The sequence below is a fragment of the Penaeus chinensis genome, chromosome 40 (genome assembly GCF_019202785.1).
Source record: "Penaeus chinensis breed Huanghai No. 1 chromosome 40, ASM1920278v2, whole genome shotgun sequence".
Classification (NCBI taxonomy): Eukaryota; Metazoa; Arthropoda; class Malacostraca; order Decapoda; family Penaeidae; genus Penaeus; species Penaeus chinensis.
Genome location: NC_061858.1, coordinates 20,310,694 through 20,328,193, shown reverse-complemented (window position 1 = coordinate 20,328,193; position 17,500 = coordinate 20,310,694). Strand labels below are relative to the sequence as shown.

Here is a 17,500-nt window from a genome sequence, read left to right as displayed (position 1 = left end):
CTTGAAACAGCATCTCCGCAAGGCTGGGAGCACGACGCGCCTCGACGGTCGGGGCGGAGGCCGCGCCCTTTGTCTCTCGGGTATTCCTGTGCAGCGGGAGAAGCGGGTTATCCGCGCGTGGCACTTCGACTGCTACGAGCCCCTCTACGGCGAGGAAAGGCATGTCCATCGTCTCGGAGTTCTGCTTCTCAAGCGCGAACTTCTCTAGGAAGAGCTACTTAAGCGCTTGGATTCTCCTTGCTGTCTGTCGCTTCGAGAATCGTCTGCCCGGAACACCTGCTCGCTTTGTGTCGCCAAAGCACAGCGGAAGCTGAGCTTTTGCCGCACTCCAATGACTTTTGGTAAAGAGGTTGGGCCCTGTAGAAAAAGGAATAAAAAAAGTTGCAGTGTTCGCGCGAGCACGTGCTTTCGTACATGTATATGTATTATCATTATCATTATTATTATTATTATGATTATTATTATGGTTATTTTATTATTGTAATTATTGTTATTATTATTAATATTATTACTATTATGATCATTATCGCTATTATCATTATCATCAACACTACATTATCTTTATTATTATTATCATTACTGTCATATATTTACCCTATATTATAATATTAGTAACGTATCCCTCTACATATATTGCATATATTGTTTACGTAACCCTTATGTAAACATGAGTGTTGTACACTCCTCCAGAATATACTCGTGTAGCTCAGCAGAGCTCCGTATTTTATTCACCTTTCCCCTCAAATGGAGTAACAAAACAACATATAAAACATGGTGGCAGCCGTACTCCGTCTCCAAGCATAGATAAAGAGGGGAAAGAGGTAATAACAACCTGGAGATACCGAAATATGGACTTTAAAATACGAGATGTAAGCGACCAACCAGCAAAGAAAAGTGCCACGTCGCACCTAAACCACGAATGATTCGCTCTCAGTGAAGGTATCAAGCCAAATAAGACTGAAGTATATAAGAGACATGCGAAAGTAAGTCACAGTTCGCTTCATAGTTCCTGTGTACCCAACACAGCTAAACTTTGGTGCACTGTAATTGTCATAATACTCGCATTGCCACGTCAACAGTCATCAAAATGGCCGGCGCCGAACTCTTACCAAGTATGAATTGGAAAGCTAGCGATTCATATGACGCACTAATGATTTTCCAAAAACGTTGTATAAGATACTTCAAGGTCCAAAAGATACCAAGAGAGGAGCAGGCAAACCACATCATTCTGTATGCAGGCAATTCTGGAGAAGAAATGATAGAGGCAAGCAATCTGACTGAAGAAGATATGAATGACCCTGGCAAAGTTTGGGATGTTTTTCAGACCCAGGTAAAACCAAAGACTAACAAATATGTTGACAGACTTCGCCTACGAAAATACTTCCAGAAAGAAATTGAATCTAGTGATGAGTTCTTGAATAGATGTGAAACCCAAGCAAAGAGATGCAAATTTACTGAGGCAGAACATGAAGCAAGAATCATTGAGCAATTCATGGAAGGAGTACACAGTAATGATTTGCAGAAAAGCCTTATCATGGAAGGTGAAGACATAAGGCTGAGCAAAGCCATTGACATTGCCAGATCTCATGAAGCAACCATAAGAGATAACAAAGACATGAGAGTCAAAACAGTCAACTATGACCTAAATGTCGATGCTGTGGGATACCCTAAGTTTGCAAGGGCAGCAAAACCATGCAACAAATGTGGGCGAGTACACAAAAAATACCCCCCACAATCCTGCCCAGCATATGGTGCGAGGTGCAATGCATGTGGCAAAATGAACCACTGGCAAAAAATGTGTCTGTCAGTACCAGAAAATAAGAATAAAACAAACAAGAGTAAGGGCACAAGTCAAAGTCATTATGCGGGAAATAAAGTCCATAGAAACTTCAACAGTGACAAACCCAGGAAAGCTAACAGAACATCTGCCGTGCATGAGTTCAGCCAAGATGACCCCAATGAGGATTATTTCACAGTAAGTTCTGTTAGAGTAGCAGAGGTGTCAAACAGTAATGATAGTGAAGCTCTACGATCTATCAAAGTCAGAACCCCCTACAACAAGACTGGCTCGATGACAATCAAGGTCGATACAGGGGCTGGAGTAAATCTGCTCCCGAAAAGAGCATTTCGAATTATGTTTCCAGATTTATTAGATGCTCATGGGAAGCCGAAAACCTATCTGACCAACAACCGTCAGAAGAATTTGATTGCAGTGAACAATATGAAACTCAAGCATTTTGGGTCGATCAAAGTAAAGTGCACCTTCGACGAGAAAAACTGGATCGATACAGATTTTTACATTCTGGACCAAGAAGTTGGACCAATTATTTTGGGTCTGCCAAGCCTGAAAGCACTAGGCATGGTGACAATTCATGAGGCACGGATGCATCCTCAACTAACCAAGGCCGTCCAGTCGGTAGATGATTTAAAGAAATCATACCCGGATCAGTTTGATAAAATTGGAAGTTTTCATGGAAAATACCACATAGTGCTGAAAGAGGGTTCAAGACCAGTTGTCCATGCACAGCGAAAATTTCCTATACATAAAAAGGAAGAACTTCAAAACCAGCTCGAAGACATGGAAAAAATTGGAGTTATCAAAAAGGTGTCGGAACCTACAGATTGGGTCAACAGCATGGTTTGCACCATGAAGAAGGATGGCAGCCAGCACGTATGCTTAGATCCAAAGGATTTGAACAAAGCCATAAAAAGAAGCCATCACAAGACACCTGCACAAGAGGAAATCACGCACAAGTTTACAGACTCAAAATATTTCAGCAAACTTAATGCAAAGAATGGCTATTGGTCAGTCACGCTTGACGAGACTAGTTCGTTCCTCACTACATTTAACACTCCTTTTGGCCGCTACAGATATTTCAGAATGCCTTTTGGCCTGGTTATGTCACAAAATGTTTTCCAGCAAAAAATGGATCAGATCCTCGAAAACTGTCCTGGTACCATTGGCATCGCTGATGATGTAGTTGTGTTTGGAAAAACTGAAGAGGAACATGACATAAACCTGCATAACCTCTTCAAGATTGCCAAGCAGCAAGGATTAACTTTCAACGGTGCAAAGTGTGTGATCAAGCAGGAACAAGTGAAATTCTTTGGAACTGTCTACGACAAGGAAGGCTCTCACCCAGATCCAGACAAGGTATCTGCAATTAAAGCACTGCTGAGCCCAACAAATGTTACAGAGTTGCAACAATTTTTGGGAATGGTCACCTATATGTCGCCATTTATCCCAAACCTAGCTGATGAAACTGCACCACTTAGAAGTCTCCTAAAAAAAGGTATTGACTTTACATGGTCACCAACCCACGAGAAGGCATTCGAACGTATTAAGAATATTCTGTGCACAGATGCAACACTGCCACATTTCAATCCAAATAAACCAACAGTCATACAAGTAGATGCATCACAAAAAGGTATTGGTGCTGCATTAGTGCAAGATGACACGCCTATTGCCTAGGCATCCAAATCTCTGTCTGAAACAGAACAACGTTATGCCAATATCGAAAGGGAACTACTTGCAGTGGTATTTGGATGTGAAAGATTTCATACCTATGTATACGGCAAAGCATTCCAGGTGGAGAGTGACCACAAACCTCTGGAAATGATTCAACTTAAGAATCTGACAGCCGCACCGCCCAGACTGCAGCATATGCTGATGAGGCTGCAAAACTATGATGTCACGATTCGATACAAGCCAGGAAGAGATCTCTTATTAGCAGATGGTCTATCACGCTTGCCAGCAACGGACAACCAACATATTGGTCTAGACCTACAGATCAACTTTGTTACATTCAGCAACGAGAAACTAGTCTCACTTAGACAGGAAACCTCAAAAGATGTTATCCTGCATGGACTGAATGACGTCATTATTCAAGGATGGCCAGAAAAGATGAAAGACTTACCAAGAATGCTGAACCATACTGGTCCTTCAGAGATGAGCTATCTATTGAAGATGGGCTAGTGATAAAAGGCAGCAGAGTCGTAATCCCAGCTTCCATGCAGAAACTTGTGCTTGATCGCATCCACGAAGGACACCAAGGCATCACGAAATGCCAACTTCGAGCCAAGGACTGTTTATACTGGACTTCAATCAACAGGGACATTGAATACCTAGTCCAGCAGTGTTCCATATGCCAAGAAACGTCAAGGTCACATACAAAGGAAACCCTCATCCCGCATGAACTTCCTACACAACCATGGCAGTATGTCGGAACAGATCTTTTCCATTATGGAGGAAATGATTACCTGATTATAGCTGGCTACTACTCAAAGTTTCCAGTTATCAGGAAAATGCCCATGCATGTCACAAGCCAAGCTGTGATCAAGGGATTGAAGAACTTGTTTTCTGAGTACAGAGTTCCTGAAAAAGTATATAGTGATAATGGACGCCAATATAGCTCAGAAGAATTTGCAATGTTCGCTTCGAACTGGGAGTTTGAACATATAACAAGCTCACACCACTATCCTCAGTCAAATAGATTCATTGAAAGAATTATCCAGACTGTTAAAAACATCATCGACAAGGCAAAAAGAAGCAACAAGGATCCAGAAATGGCATTATTAACCCTACGTACCACACCACTGGATAGCAAGTTGCCAAGCCCAGCAGAACTTCTGATCGGGAGGAAGATGAGGAGTAACCTACCCCTTCACCTGCCTACAAAGGAAGGGCAAAAGCAAGATGTCTATGAAAGCTTCAAGAGGAAGCAAGACGCACAGAAGCAGTATTACGACCGAGGAGCAAAAGACCAGCCAACACTCCTAGCAGGCCAAGCTGTTCGAGTTCAAGACCACATTACTGGAAGATGGATACAGTCCTGGAGAAATCCCAAGAACCTCGATCATACATAGTCGAAACACAAGATGGAGGTATCTTACGAAGAAACAGACGACACATCAAGCAGACGCCACAACCCAAGCATCCACTTCCAGAATAACACCATACAGAAGAGTCTACTGGAACCACATGGAATATAGATAACGAGCAAGATCATGTGAGTAAGGCTCCTGAAGTAGTGCCTCAAGAACAAGAATCAACTTGCGATGGCACAAGAACAAGATGTGGCCGTACCATCAAGAAGCCTAATAGACTAAACTTATAATCTGTTTCAGTCTCCACAGTGTTTATGTGTAGTGTTCAATAGTGTTAAGGAAAGTGCTATAATAATGGCCAGTATACTAATATGATTCTCAAAACAAGGTGCTATGTTCTTACCTGATTCTTTTTGAAAATTACTGAAAACAAAGTGCTATGTTCCTACCCAATTGTTTTGAAAATTACTGACAAAGGTGCTAAATCTTATTTTACATGTCTGTGAACACAAGGCATTCTCAGGTGCAATATCTGTTACCCAACTCTAGCATGTTAAACTCTATTTTTGATACATTGCAGATTCTCACATATTTTTGTAACTAACTACCAAATACTATATATCAAATATGATAAGAATCTAACCCACTGTCTTTTGTTTTTGAAAAAGAGGGATGTCATATATTTACCCTATATTATAATATTAGTAACGTATCCCTCTACATATATTGCATGCGTACGTAACCCTTATGTAAACATGAGTGTTGTACACTCCTCCAGAATATACTCGTGTAGCTCAGCAGAGCTCCGTATTTTATTCACCTTTACCCTCAAATGGAGTAACAAAACAACATATAAAACAATTACTATTACTATTATTATCATTATTGTTATCATTATAATTATTATCATTACTATTAGTATTGTTAATATGATAATTATCATTAGTAACATTATTATCATTATTTCCATTACGAATATTACTAATACTATTATTATTATTATTATTATTATTATTATTATCATTATTGTTATCATCATAGAAGTCCGAGACGATACCGCTGCTGCCACTAATACCAGGGAAATTAGAATGCAAATCAAGGCTTTTATATTGCAAACTCAGTTTTCATTTCACACCGCCTCCCTCAACAAAATAGATTAGTTGTCCCCTATCTTTTCAAAGAAAACGTTCATGTTAGGTTGGGTTCACAGAAAACGAGTACTTTTAGGGGGGACTTCTTCCTAATGTTAATTTTTTCTTGTCGCAAATTGAAATTCAAATCGAGATGACTAAGATCCCTGATGACTGATTCACCTATAACAACTAACCTCATTGATAGAATATACCATCATAGAATATTTCATCGTCATTATCAAAGGTGATGGTTTGGATAATGGTAATAATGAAAGTAATAGTCATGGGAATAATATGTGTTTAATCAAACGCATCGAGGCTTTAAATAAATAATATTTTTAGTAACCAAACAAATAACTCCATAAAGAAAAAATGTAGGTTCATATAAATGGAAAAATGTATCATTAATGCCATTATTGCCAATGTAATTATGATTATCATTATTACTCATATCGTAATTATCAATAAAATTATGTAGTAGTAATTTTGAGAATGAAAATTAACGATGACGATTATTGTGATTGTGATGATGATGATGATACAAGTCAAGCTGACAATAATCAGGATGTTAATAGCATTGATAATAAAGATGATGATGAGGCTGATAATAACAATGGTATTGATAATGATGATAAAACATGAACTAATGATAATAATGATGATGGAGATATTAGTAATGTTAATACCACTAATAATGATAATAATCATCATAATAACAGTAATAACAATAATGATGATAGCAATTATGATGACAACACTGATGATAGTAATATTAATAATGATTATAATAGTGATAATAATAATGATGATAATAATGATAGTAATAATGATGCTAATGATACTGCTAATAATGATGATCATGATTATCATCATCATCACCATCATTCCTTCATCATCAGCAGCATCATTACCAACAGCATCATCATGGGGATGGTGAATAGAATGGTAATGATAAGGAGAGTAATGGTAAAAGTAGTAATACTCTTGTTGCCACTAATCATTAGCTTTTTTATTGGTTTCATCATTATCACTAGTGGTAATAATCATTATCATTATTACCATTATCATTATTAATTACTATCACCATACCTAACATCATTATTATTATCATTATTGTTATTATTAATACTACTACTATTATTATTATCATTATTACTATTGTCACTATTATCAGTATCCTTATCATTGTCCATATTATCATTATCATTATTATTATCACTATTACTCTTCCATTATTATTTTTGTTGCTGTTTTTATCGTTATTATTATTATTATTACCATTAATGCTTATTTTAATTGTCTGTATTACTAGTGTAAAACTTTATTTCTGATAGTTATGGTAGCCATATTACCCTTGTCACTAATATAACTATTATCATTTAGGGTGAAAATGGGTATTCTTTAATCCAAAGCCTTCTTATTGATAAATGGGATAAAACACGTCTCGATTTCATTCCTTTTATAATCGTTTTTTACGGTCTTTGATTGAGTTTAATTCAATTTAGCAACTAGAAGTGCTGTCTCCGAAAAAGCGATGAACGGGGATCATCAACAGCACTTCATAAGCGTAGGAGGTTGTGCACAAGGACGAGTCTTTTGATCAGACAAGCGGTTCATTGGGAAGGTTCGGAGCTTCGAGACATGGCGTGAGTGGATCTGCATGGAGGCGCCTGCAGCTGATTTTATAAATTATTATCATCATTATCATTCGTATCATTGTTATTGTTTTTATTATCATTTTTCTTTTCATTATTATCATCATTAGTGGTAGTAGGTGTGGTGGTTTTGTTTTTCTTCTTCTTTTTATAAGTATAAAGCGGATCACTATCATCATCATCGTCATCATCATCATCATCAGTCTCATTATTTTCCTTCTTATTTTAACACTGATGATCATTATTATTTTCATCGTTAATATAATAATTATATTTTTAGCATTTAGCATTATTCTTTTTCTACTTATTTCTAGTATTATTGTATTATTATTATTGTTGTTGCCGTTATCATTATTATTGTTGTTGTTATTATAATCATTATTATCATGAGTTTTATAATCATTACCATTAATATAATTATCATTATCGCCATTATCATTATTATTATTATCTTTATTATTATTATTATTATTATTATTATTATTATTATTATTATTATCATTATTATTATTATTATTGTTGTTGTTGTTATTATTATTATCATAATTATTATCATGATAATGATAATACATTATCATTATCATAATTATGATCATTACCATTAATATGATTATGATTATTGCCATTATCATTATAATTATTATTGTTATTATCATCATTTTCATTACTATTATCTTTATCATCTTTATTATCATCATAATTGTTGTTATCGTTATGGATATGATTATCACTATTATTATTACGATTATCATTACTGTTATCATAATTGTTACTATTATTGTTATCATTACTATTAGTCATAATTATCATTATCCTTATCATTATTATTATTATTATTGTTATTATTATTGTTACTATCATTGTTATTACTATTACCACTTTAGTAAATTGTAGAAAAATTAACTTTTCTAAGCTATATACCATAGGTGTAAAATAGTAATAAAGTAAAAAAAAAAAAGTCAATCAATAATGATAATGATAATAATAACGACAATAATAATCGTAATAATAATAATGATAATAATAATAACGACAATAATAATAGTAATAATAATAATGATAATAATAATAATAATAATAATGATAATAATATTAATGATAATAATAAAAATGATAATTATAATAATGATCCTGATTACAATAATAATAAATCATGTACACGTATACGCAATAACAAAAATAATAATAATAATAACAATGAAAACAATAATATTAATAAAAAATAATAATAATAACAATAATAATAGTAATAATAATAAATATGATACTTATTATCATTATTGTTATTATTATCATCATTATTATAATAATAATGATAATTATCATAATTATCAATCAGATTATAGTAATTATGGATGTAATTAAATTCATGGTAATAGTAATTATAAATGATAGTATTAATAAATAATGATAATGACAATAATCAATAACATTGACAAGGATGATAATAAGAACGTAATAATAATGACAACAAAAATAATGACAGCAATGATAATTGTAATAATAATGATAACAATATTAATAATAATTATTATAATAGTAATAATAATAATAATAATAGTAATACTAATAATAATGATGATAATGATGATAATGATAATAATAATAAAATAATATTGATAGTTATATAATAATGATAATAATAATAATGATAACAACAATAATAGTAACAATAATAATAATAATAATAATAATGATAATCATAATCATAATAATAATATTTATGATAATGATAATAATAACAATAATAATAATATTAATAATGAAAATAATGTAACTACCAATAATAAAACTGAGAACAATGATAGTAATAATGATAATGATAGATAATGATGACAATGACACTGATAATGATAATGGGGTGATGATAATACTGTAACATATCAAAATCCTATTATGACCAAGGGCGCCTTACGCAAATAAAGTGGTTTATTTAAACCCCTGGTGTAAGCCCCATGAGGTGGTAGCGTGGCTAGAGGAGCTTATTTTGGCGTGGGTTTGTTCCAGCATTACCCCCTCCGTCACACAAAAAACCCGTAATACAATGAAATAATAAAAACTAAAGTTAAAACCATCTCTAAGAATTACGTTAAAAATGGATTAAGAACATGAAAATACAAAGGTAAAAGTAAAATTAACACTCACTTTAAAAAACAATATTAAACTCAAGAAAAGAAATGCTGTACAAAATTAAAGTAAAACTAAACCATAAAACCTAAACAAAGAAAAGCACTCGTAACTATTACTGATGATTATTATTTAAAAGCATGATCATATCCTGCTCCTATAAGCGAGTCAAAGATACCTCAGACTTATCTTTATCTTTTGTAGCTTCCGGGGGCGTCGAGCCGGTTTCACTCAGAAAGAAAATAAGGAAAAACAAACACCAGGTCTCTGCTGCGGTTTCTGCCGAACTGTTTATTTTTCGCGGCCATTGGGGGGTGTGGGGTGACGGTGACGTCTCTTAATACAAGTTTACAAATAAGAGAAAAAATAAAAACCTGCCCGTATTGATAAATAATTGGTAATTTAGTTAAAATGAGAAACATGTAAAACAATTACAATAGTGAACATGAGTAAAATAATAGATAAAAATAATGTTTGTAAAAATGGTCACCCTTATCACTTAAACATATATATGATTTATACAGATTGGATTAAAAACAAGGGAACTAACAGATAATCAAAACTTGGGCTGCCGGCAAAGAACTACATTTAAAAAAGTAAAAAGTAACCTAGTTAGAGTGAAACGACAACCAAAGAAAATGTACAAAACATTGTCAAACTAAAACAAACAAAAACACGAAAACCAAGGATAAGAACCACTAAGAATACGAGTAAAAGGGGGTGGAATCCGGCAGGTGGAAGAATGCCGTGATGGGAAAGTGCAGTTTGCCCGACCAGGGGAGCGCGCAGGGGAGGATCCGTCGCGAGAGATAACGTCGCGCGTGGCGACTAGCCACACTGCACTACTAATAAAGATAATGATAAAAATATGATACTAATAAAGATGATAATCTTGATTATGATTATGATTACTATCGTAATAATAATAGTAATGCTAATATTAGTAATAACAAAAATAAAAATAACGATAATAGTGATTGTAATAATGAAAACAACAACAAAACCAATAACAACAATACTATTAATAATAATAGCATTAATAACAACAACAACAACAGCAACAGAACAATAATAATAACAATAATAATAATAATATTAATAATAATTATTATTATTATTATTACTATTATAATAATGATGCTTGATGATGATAATGATAATTATAACATTAATATTAATAATTACTATAGTAATAATAATAACAGTAATAATAACAATGATAATAATAATAATAATAGGAATAATGATAGTAATAGTAAAAATTATAATGATAGCAATAATAGTAATGCAAGTGAGGGGGAGGGAGCGGTTGCGTCACCCCCCCCCCCCAACGAGATTTTCGGCGAAAGTTTTCCGTCTTTCAACATGGGGCAAGTGCAATGTTGATTTTTTATTGTATTATTGCTTTTATTGACGTTATCATTGTGGTTGTTGTTGTTCATTATTATGTCGTCATTACCATCATTTATATTATCGTTATTGTTATTATCATTATATTAAGAAGAATGGGAATAATTTTCTTTATCATCGCTATTATTATCATTATAATTACTATTATCATTATTATTATTATTATCCTTATAATTACTATTATTATTATTATCATTATTATCATCCTCATCATTATTATCATTATTATAAGCATCATCATCATTATCATCATCATCATCATCATCATCATCATCATCATCATCATCATCATCATTATTGTTATTATCATTATTGATATTATCATAATTTTACCTTATTATCATTATCATTATTATTTTTACCATTATCATTGTTATTTTTGTTAAAATTATTATTCTCCTTACTAACACTATTATCATTTGTAGTAGTATTTACTTTTAGCCTTTTTCTCTTTTCTGTCTTTCCTCTCTCTCTCTCTCTCTCTCTCTCTCTCTCTCTCTCTCTCTCTCTCTCTCTCTCTCTCTCTCTCTCTCTCTCTCTCTCTCTCTCTCTCTCTCTCTCTCTCTCTCTCTTTCCCTATGAACAGATATTTTTTCTAATGAAAATAGTAATAATGATAATATTGAAAGTAATAATAATAATAACAATGATAGTTATAATAATAACAATAATAATTATGATAATAATGAAATTAGCAATGCTAATGATAACAATGTTAATAATAATAAAAAAAAATAATAATAACAATTATGTTCATGATAATGACAATAAAAGTAAATACTAATACAAAGAAAAATGATAATGATAATACTCATAATAGGAATAACAAAAAATAAAACTAATAGAAATAGCAACAATATATAATAATAATAATAATAATAATAATAATAATAATAATAACAATAATAATAATAATAATAATAATTATAATGATAATAATGATAATAACAATAATAATGATAAGAATAATAAAGATAATAATGGTAATAAATAATAATGATGATGATAATTATCATAATAGTAACAGTTATAATGAAAACAATAATGACAATAAGGGTAATAGTAATAATGATGATGAAAATATTAATCATACAATGTTCATTATTATTATTATTATTATTTTTATCATCATCATCATCATCATTATAGTAATGGTGATAATGATAATAATAGTAAAAATAATAATACTAATAATAGTGATTTTAAGAGAAAGGATTATGATATTTTTAATGATAATGAAAATGATACAAATAATAACAAATATAGATATATTAACGATTATAATAATGAAAATAAGAATATATAATGATAATGTAATGATAACGATAGTAATAATAAACACGATTATGATGATACAATAATAGATAATGACACTACAACTAATATTAATAATGACAATAATAATTAGTAGCAATAATAATAATAAAAATAACAACAATAATAACAGTAAAATTAATGATAATAATTATTACAATTATTACTATAGTTCCTTTGGAAAACTAGGATATCAAGGTCCTTCGCAAAGCCATGTGATGAAACGCTGTAAAGTTCGTTCTTTCCCTTTTTCCTCAAACCCCCGAGTGTGGAAGGAGGGGAGGGAGGGAGAGAGGAAGGGCGGGGAAAGGTGAGGGAGGAGCGAGAGATGGAGGGGGGGGGGGAAGAGAGAGAGAGAAGGGGGAGAGACAGGAGAGAAGGAGGGTGAGAGATAGATAGAAAGGGAGAGAGAGAGAGAGAGAGAGAGAAGGGGGAGAGACAGGAGAGAAGAGGATGAGAGAGAGAGAGGGAGAGATAGAGATAGAAAGAGAGAAAGAGAGACAGAAAGAGAGAGAAGGGGGAGAGGCGGGAGAGGAAGAGGATGAGAGAGAGAGAAGGAGGGAGAGAGAGAGACAGAGAGAGAGAGAGAGAAAGAGATAGAAGGGGGAGAGGCAGGAGAGGAAGAGGATGAGAGAGAGAGAGAGAGAATAAGTGAGTGAAAAAGAGAGATAGATAAATATAGATAGAGGGAGAGAGAGATAGAGAGAATAAGTGAGTGAAAAAGAGAGATAGATAAATAGAGAGAGAGAGAATGGAAAAGAGAGATAGATAATTAGATAGATAGGTAGGTATATAGATAAACAGAGAGAGAGAGAGAGAGAGAGAGAGAGAGAGAGAGAGGAGGAGGATGAGAGAGAGAATGAGAGAGAAAAGCCGACAGGGAGACAGACACGATAGAGAGAGCGAAAATGAAAGAGAGAGAAGGGGGAAGATAGATAAGGGAGAAGTGCGAGACGGAGGGGGAAGGAGGTAGGGGGAGAGAGGGAAAGAGATGGATAAGAGGGAAGAGGTAGGAGAGGGAGGGAGAGCATGAGGCGACGTAGGAGAGGAAGAGGATGATGGAGAGAGAGAAGAAAAATAGAGAAGAGAGAGAGAAAGAGAGAAGAAAAAGAGAGAAGAGAGAGAGGAAGAGAAAAGAAAAATAGAGAAGAGAGAGAGAAAGAGAGAAGAAAAATAGAGAAGAGAGAGAGAAAGAGAGAAGAAAAATACAGGAAAGAGAGAGGAAGAGAAAAGAAAAATAGAGAAGAGAGAGAGAAAGAGAGAAGAAAAATAGAGAAGAGAGAGAGAAAGAGAGAAGAAAAAGAGAGAAGAGAGAGAGGAAGAGAAAAGAAAAATAGAGAAGAGAGAGAGAAAGAGAGAAGAAAAAAAGAGAAGAGAGAGAGAAAGAGAGAAGAAAAATACAGGAAAGAGAGAGGAAGAGAAAAGAAAAATAGAGAAGAGAGAGAGAAAGAGAGAAGAAAAATAGAGAAGAGAGAGAGAAAGAGAGAAGAAAAATAGAGAAGAGAGAGAGAAAGAGAGAAGAAAAATACAGGAAAGAGAGAGGAAGAGAAAAGAAAAATAGAGAAGAGAGAGAGAAAGAGAGAAGAAAAATAGAGAAGAGAGAGAGAAAGAGAGAAGAAAAAGAGAGAAGAGAGAGAGGAAGAGAAAAGAAAAATAGAGAAGAGAGAGAGAAAGAGAGAAGAAAAAAAGAGAAGAGAGAGAGAAAGAGAGAAGAAAAATACAGGAAAGAGAGAGGAAGAGAAAAGAAAAATAGAGAAGAGAGAGAGAAAGAGAGAAGAAAAATAGAGAAGAGAGAGAGAAAGAGAGAAGAAAAATAGAGAAGAGAGAGAGAAAGAGAAAAGAAAAATAGAGAAGAGAGAGAGAAAGAGAGAAGAAAAATAGAGAAGAGAGAGAGAAAGAGAGAAGAAAAATAGAGGAAAGAGAGAGGAAGAGAAAAGAAAAATAGAGAAGAGAGAGAGAAAGAGAGAAGAAAAATAGAGAAGAGAGAGAGAAAGAGAGAAGAGAGAGAGAGAAAGAGAAAGGAAAAATAGAGAAGAGAGAGAGAAAGAGAGAAGAAAAATAGAGAAGAGGGAGAGAAAGAGATAAGAAAAATAGAGAAAGAGAGAAGAAAAATAGAGAAGAGAGAGAGAAAGAGAGAAGTAAAATAGAGAAGAGAGAGAGAAAGAGAGAAGAAAAATAGAGAAGAGAGAGAGAAAGACAGAAGAAAAATAGAGAAGAGAGAGAGAAAGAGAGAAGAAAAAAAAGAAGAGAGAGAGAGTGAATGAGTGAGTGTGTATATATAATGAGAGTTGCCAAGAGAGATATAAATAAGAAGTGAAAAATTCATGAGAGAGAGAGAGAGAAAGAGAGAGAGAGAGACTGACATTCAGACAATCAGATTAAGATAAAGAAAATGAAAGGGAGAGAAAAGAGGAAGAATTGGGAGAAAAAGAAAATGAAAGAAAAAGTTGGATATAAAGATAGAGGGTGAGAGGGATGGAGAGATAGGCAGAGAGACAGAGAGACAGAGAGAGAGAGAGGGAGACTAAAAGAGAGAAAAATGGTAAGAAATGGGAGAGAGCGAGCAAATGATAGATGAATAGATAGAGAATAAGAGAAAGGGGAAGGTGAGAGAGACGAAAAAAAAAAAAAAAAAGAGGGAGGGGGAAGGAAGGGAGGGAAAGAGAGAGGAAAGAGGAGAGAAAGATAGGAATGTAATATATATATATATATATATATATATATATATATATATATATTTTTTTTTTTTTTTTTTTTTTTTTTTTTTTTTTTTTTCTGTGGTGAGGGGTGATATTCGTCCTTAATGAACCTTGAATTATGATGTTTAATCAGTAATATTGAAAATAACGTTTAACATTAAAGGTGGCAATAAGAAACCATCTTTTCAGATCATACAATGAAAGGCAAACTACAGCCATTAGTCAATACAATCCCCATTAGCACTTTTCCCGAATATGGCCCATTACTTACTGATGAGGATTAACATGTCGGCGATCAGGAACGCAAGGAGGACGAAGAAAAGACAAGTATAGCGGAAAAACGTGAATGAAAAACATAGAAAGAGAGAAAAAGGGAGTGGGGAGGAGTAATAGGGAATGATAGAGAAAGAATGGACAGTGGGTTGATAAACTGACAAAGAGAGAAGGCAGATGGCAATATACGCATTCCTAAGCACAGGATTTTTTGTTTGTTTGTTTGGATGGTTGATAGTTGTTGCATTTCGATTCATACACTTAAAATGGTTGTGTAACAGAAATAAAAGTATTTTGTTATTCTCTTTTTTAATGTACAATAGAAAAATAGGCCGCACCTCTCTATGCACAGCGCAGTACCCTGTTTTAGAGTGCATAGATAATGAATAATGTTCAGCAAAGTGCGCTTGGGATGCAAAACGAAATGCGTTTGTAGGATCTGCTGTTTTGGACTCATAATACCAAGAATGATTAAAATGCTGATTAGAATGATCTGTGATATGTTGACGTGTGTGTGTCAGTGCTCTGCAATCCTCTGTTTAACTGTAACTTTACAGTAAACTGACAAGCATCATTTCCAGTGTCATTTTCGGATGTAACTACGGTTGCAGAACGAAATGGTACAATTTTTATGAAATTTAAATTATAATCTGAGGCTAATGATCGAAACAAGTTGATTTCAGAACTGAATTAATGTGTTAGCTCCTAATGCAAGTAAAACAACATCTGAATGTTCATGTTCATTGTTTTCTATTTTATATCTTAATATGAACATAGTCAAAAGACTATAGAAAGACATTACCATAATAAAACAAGCACAGGTGTATGCACATATATGTATCTACGTGACTATCAACACGTGCATCCCTCCGTACTTCTGCTTGTGCGTCAACAGGAAAGGCATATGATACGGATATAACCCGGAAGCAGAAGAAAGCTAAGAGATCAAGAGACAAAAGCATATATTTGTATATAGATTTGAGAAAGAGGGGAAATAAGCGCAGGAAGACAGATAATGTGTGTGATAGAGAGATAGAGAGAGAGGGGGGGGGGGTGGAGGCAGGGAATGATGAACGGAAGGAGCGAGATAATTATCATCATGAACATCAGCAGTGATGCTACTGCCACAGCAACTGTAAATACTGTCTACATTAGTATTATGATTCTTTATGATTATTATTTTCAGAAAAAAAAAAAAAAAACGCAAAACATACACGCGAATGGAAATGTGATAACTGCCTTACCATCCAGACATATTGGGCAAATAAGTTCATAAAAAAGCACGTACTCTGCCATGCTGGTGATATTCATACACAAGTCGGCCGAGGCCGTGGACTCGGCTGGCCTCGCTCACAGCTCTGATCTGTTTAAGCTTGGATATGAACCGATAGAAGTCTGGTCACTAATGAGGGTTGCCAATTAGGGTCCAGTTACCGATTTAGGTCCGTCACCAGTTAAGGTAAGGTTACGAGATCCAGTCACCAACTAAGGTCACCAATAAGGGTCTGTCATCAGTTGAGATTCTCTACGCTTCTTTCCTTTCACTCTGCCTCATTTTGAGTCTTGTTCTACTGTGTGGTTATCTGCTGCAGTCGCATATGAGACTGCTTGATCGTTCTTTTAATTCTATTAGATTTGGACATTGGGCATCGTGGGGAATTGAGGGCACTATCAGTCTTATACAAGTGTTGGAATAGATTGCCTTCAAAGATTGTAAGTTCTCCGACTCTATAAGTTTAAAAGATTAGCTAATATGTTTTTCTACGTAAATAAAATAAATAAAAAATAATAATAATATTTTATCTTTTCCTTCTCTCTTAGCTGTGTTTTGACCTGCACTGACACCTTTGGTGATTACTTCTCGTACTTTATATGGCTTACCATAATAATAATTCTGTCTTAGCGATGCACACGGAACTATCGCCTTTACTTTCCCGATCTTCCTGTGTCCTGGTGGAGAATCCCCAAACTTATTCCTCTGTTTTTTTGTTTTTTGTTTTTTGTTTTTGGTCTGATCCATATACTATATATTTCAGGCTATGGACATCGGATTTATATATTT

General features: G+C 33.9%; 2 protein-coding genes across 2 annotated transcripts; both read left to right on the top strand.

Annotated features, from left to right (window-relative positions):
- Nucleotides 1-687: 687 nt before the first annotated feature.
- LOC125047146 lies at nucleotides 688-3,472 on the top strand. Its single transcript, XM_047645263.1, has one exon. It carries the CDS (start codon nucleotides 1,088-1,090, stop codon nucleotides 3,470-3,472), a length of 2,385 nt encoding a protein of 794 aa, XP_047501219.1. The 5' UTR covers nucleotides 688-1,087.
- A 539-nt stretch (nucleotides 3,473-4,011) lies between these two features.
- On the top strand, nucleotides 4,012-4,866 carry LOC125047145 (uncharacterized protein K02A2.6-like). The gene has a single exon (XM_047645262.1). It carries the CDS (start codon nucleotides 4,012-4,014, stop codon nucleotides 4,864-4,866), a length of 855 nt encoding a protein of 284 aa, XP_047501218.1.
- Nucleotides 4,867-17,500: the final 12,634 nt, after the last annotated feature.

Excerpts from the sequence above, each read along its gene's own strand:
- LOC125047145 (XM_047645262.1), top strand. The coding sequence starts at position 4,012 with ATGCAGAAACTTGTGCTTGATCGCATCCACGAAGGACACCAAGGCATC.
- LOC125047146 (XM_047645263.1), top strand. The coding sequence starts at position 1,088 with ATGGCCGGCGCCGAACTCTTACCAAGTATGAATTGGAAAGCTAGCGAT.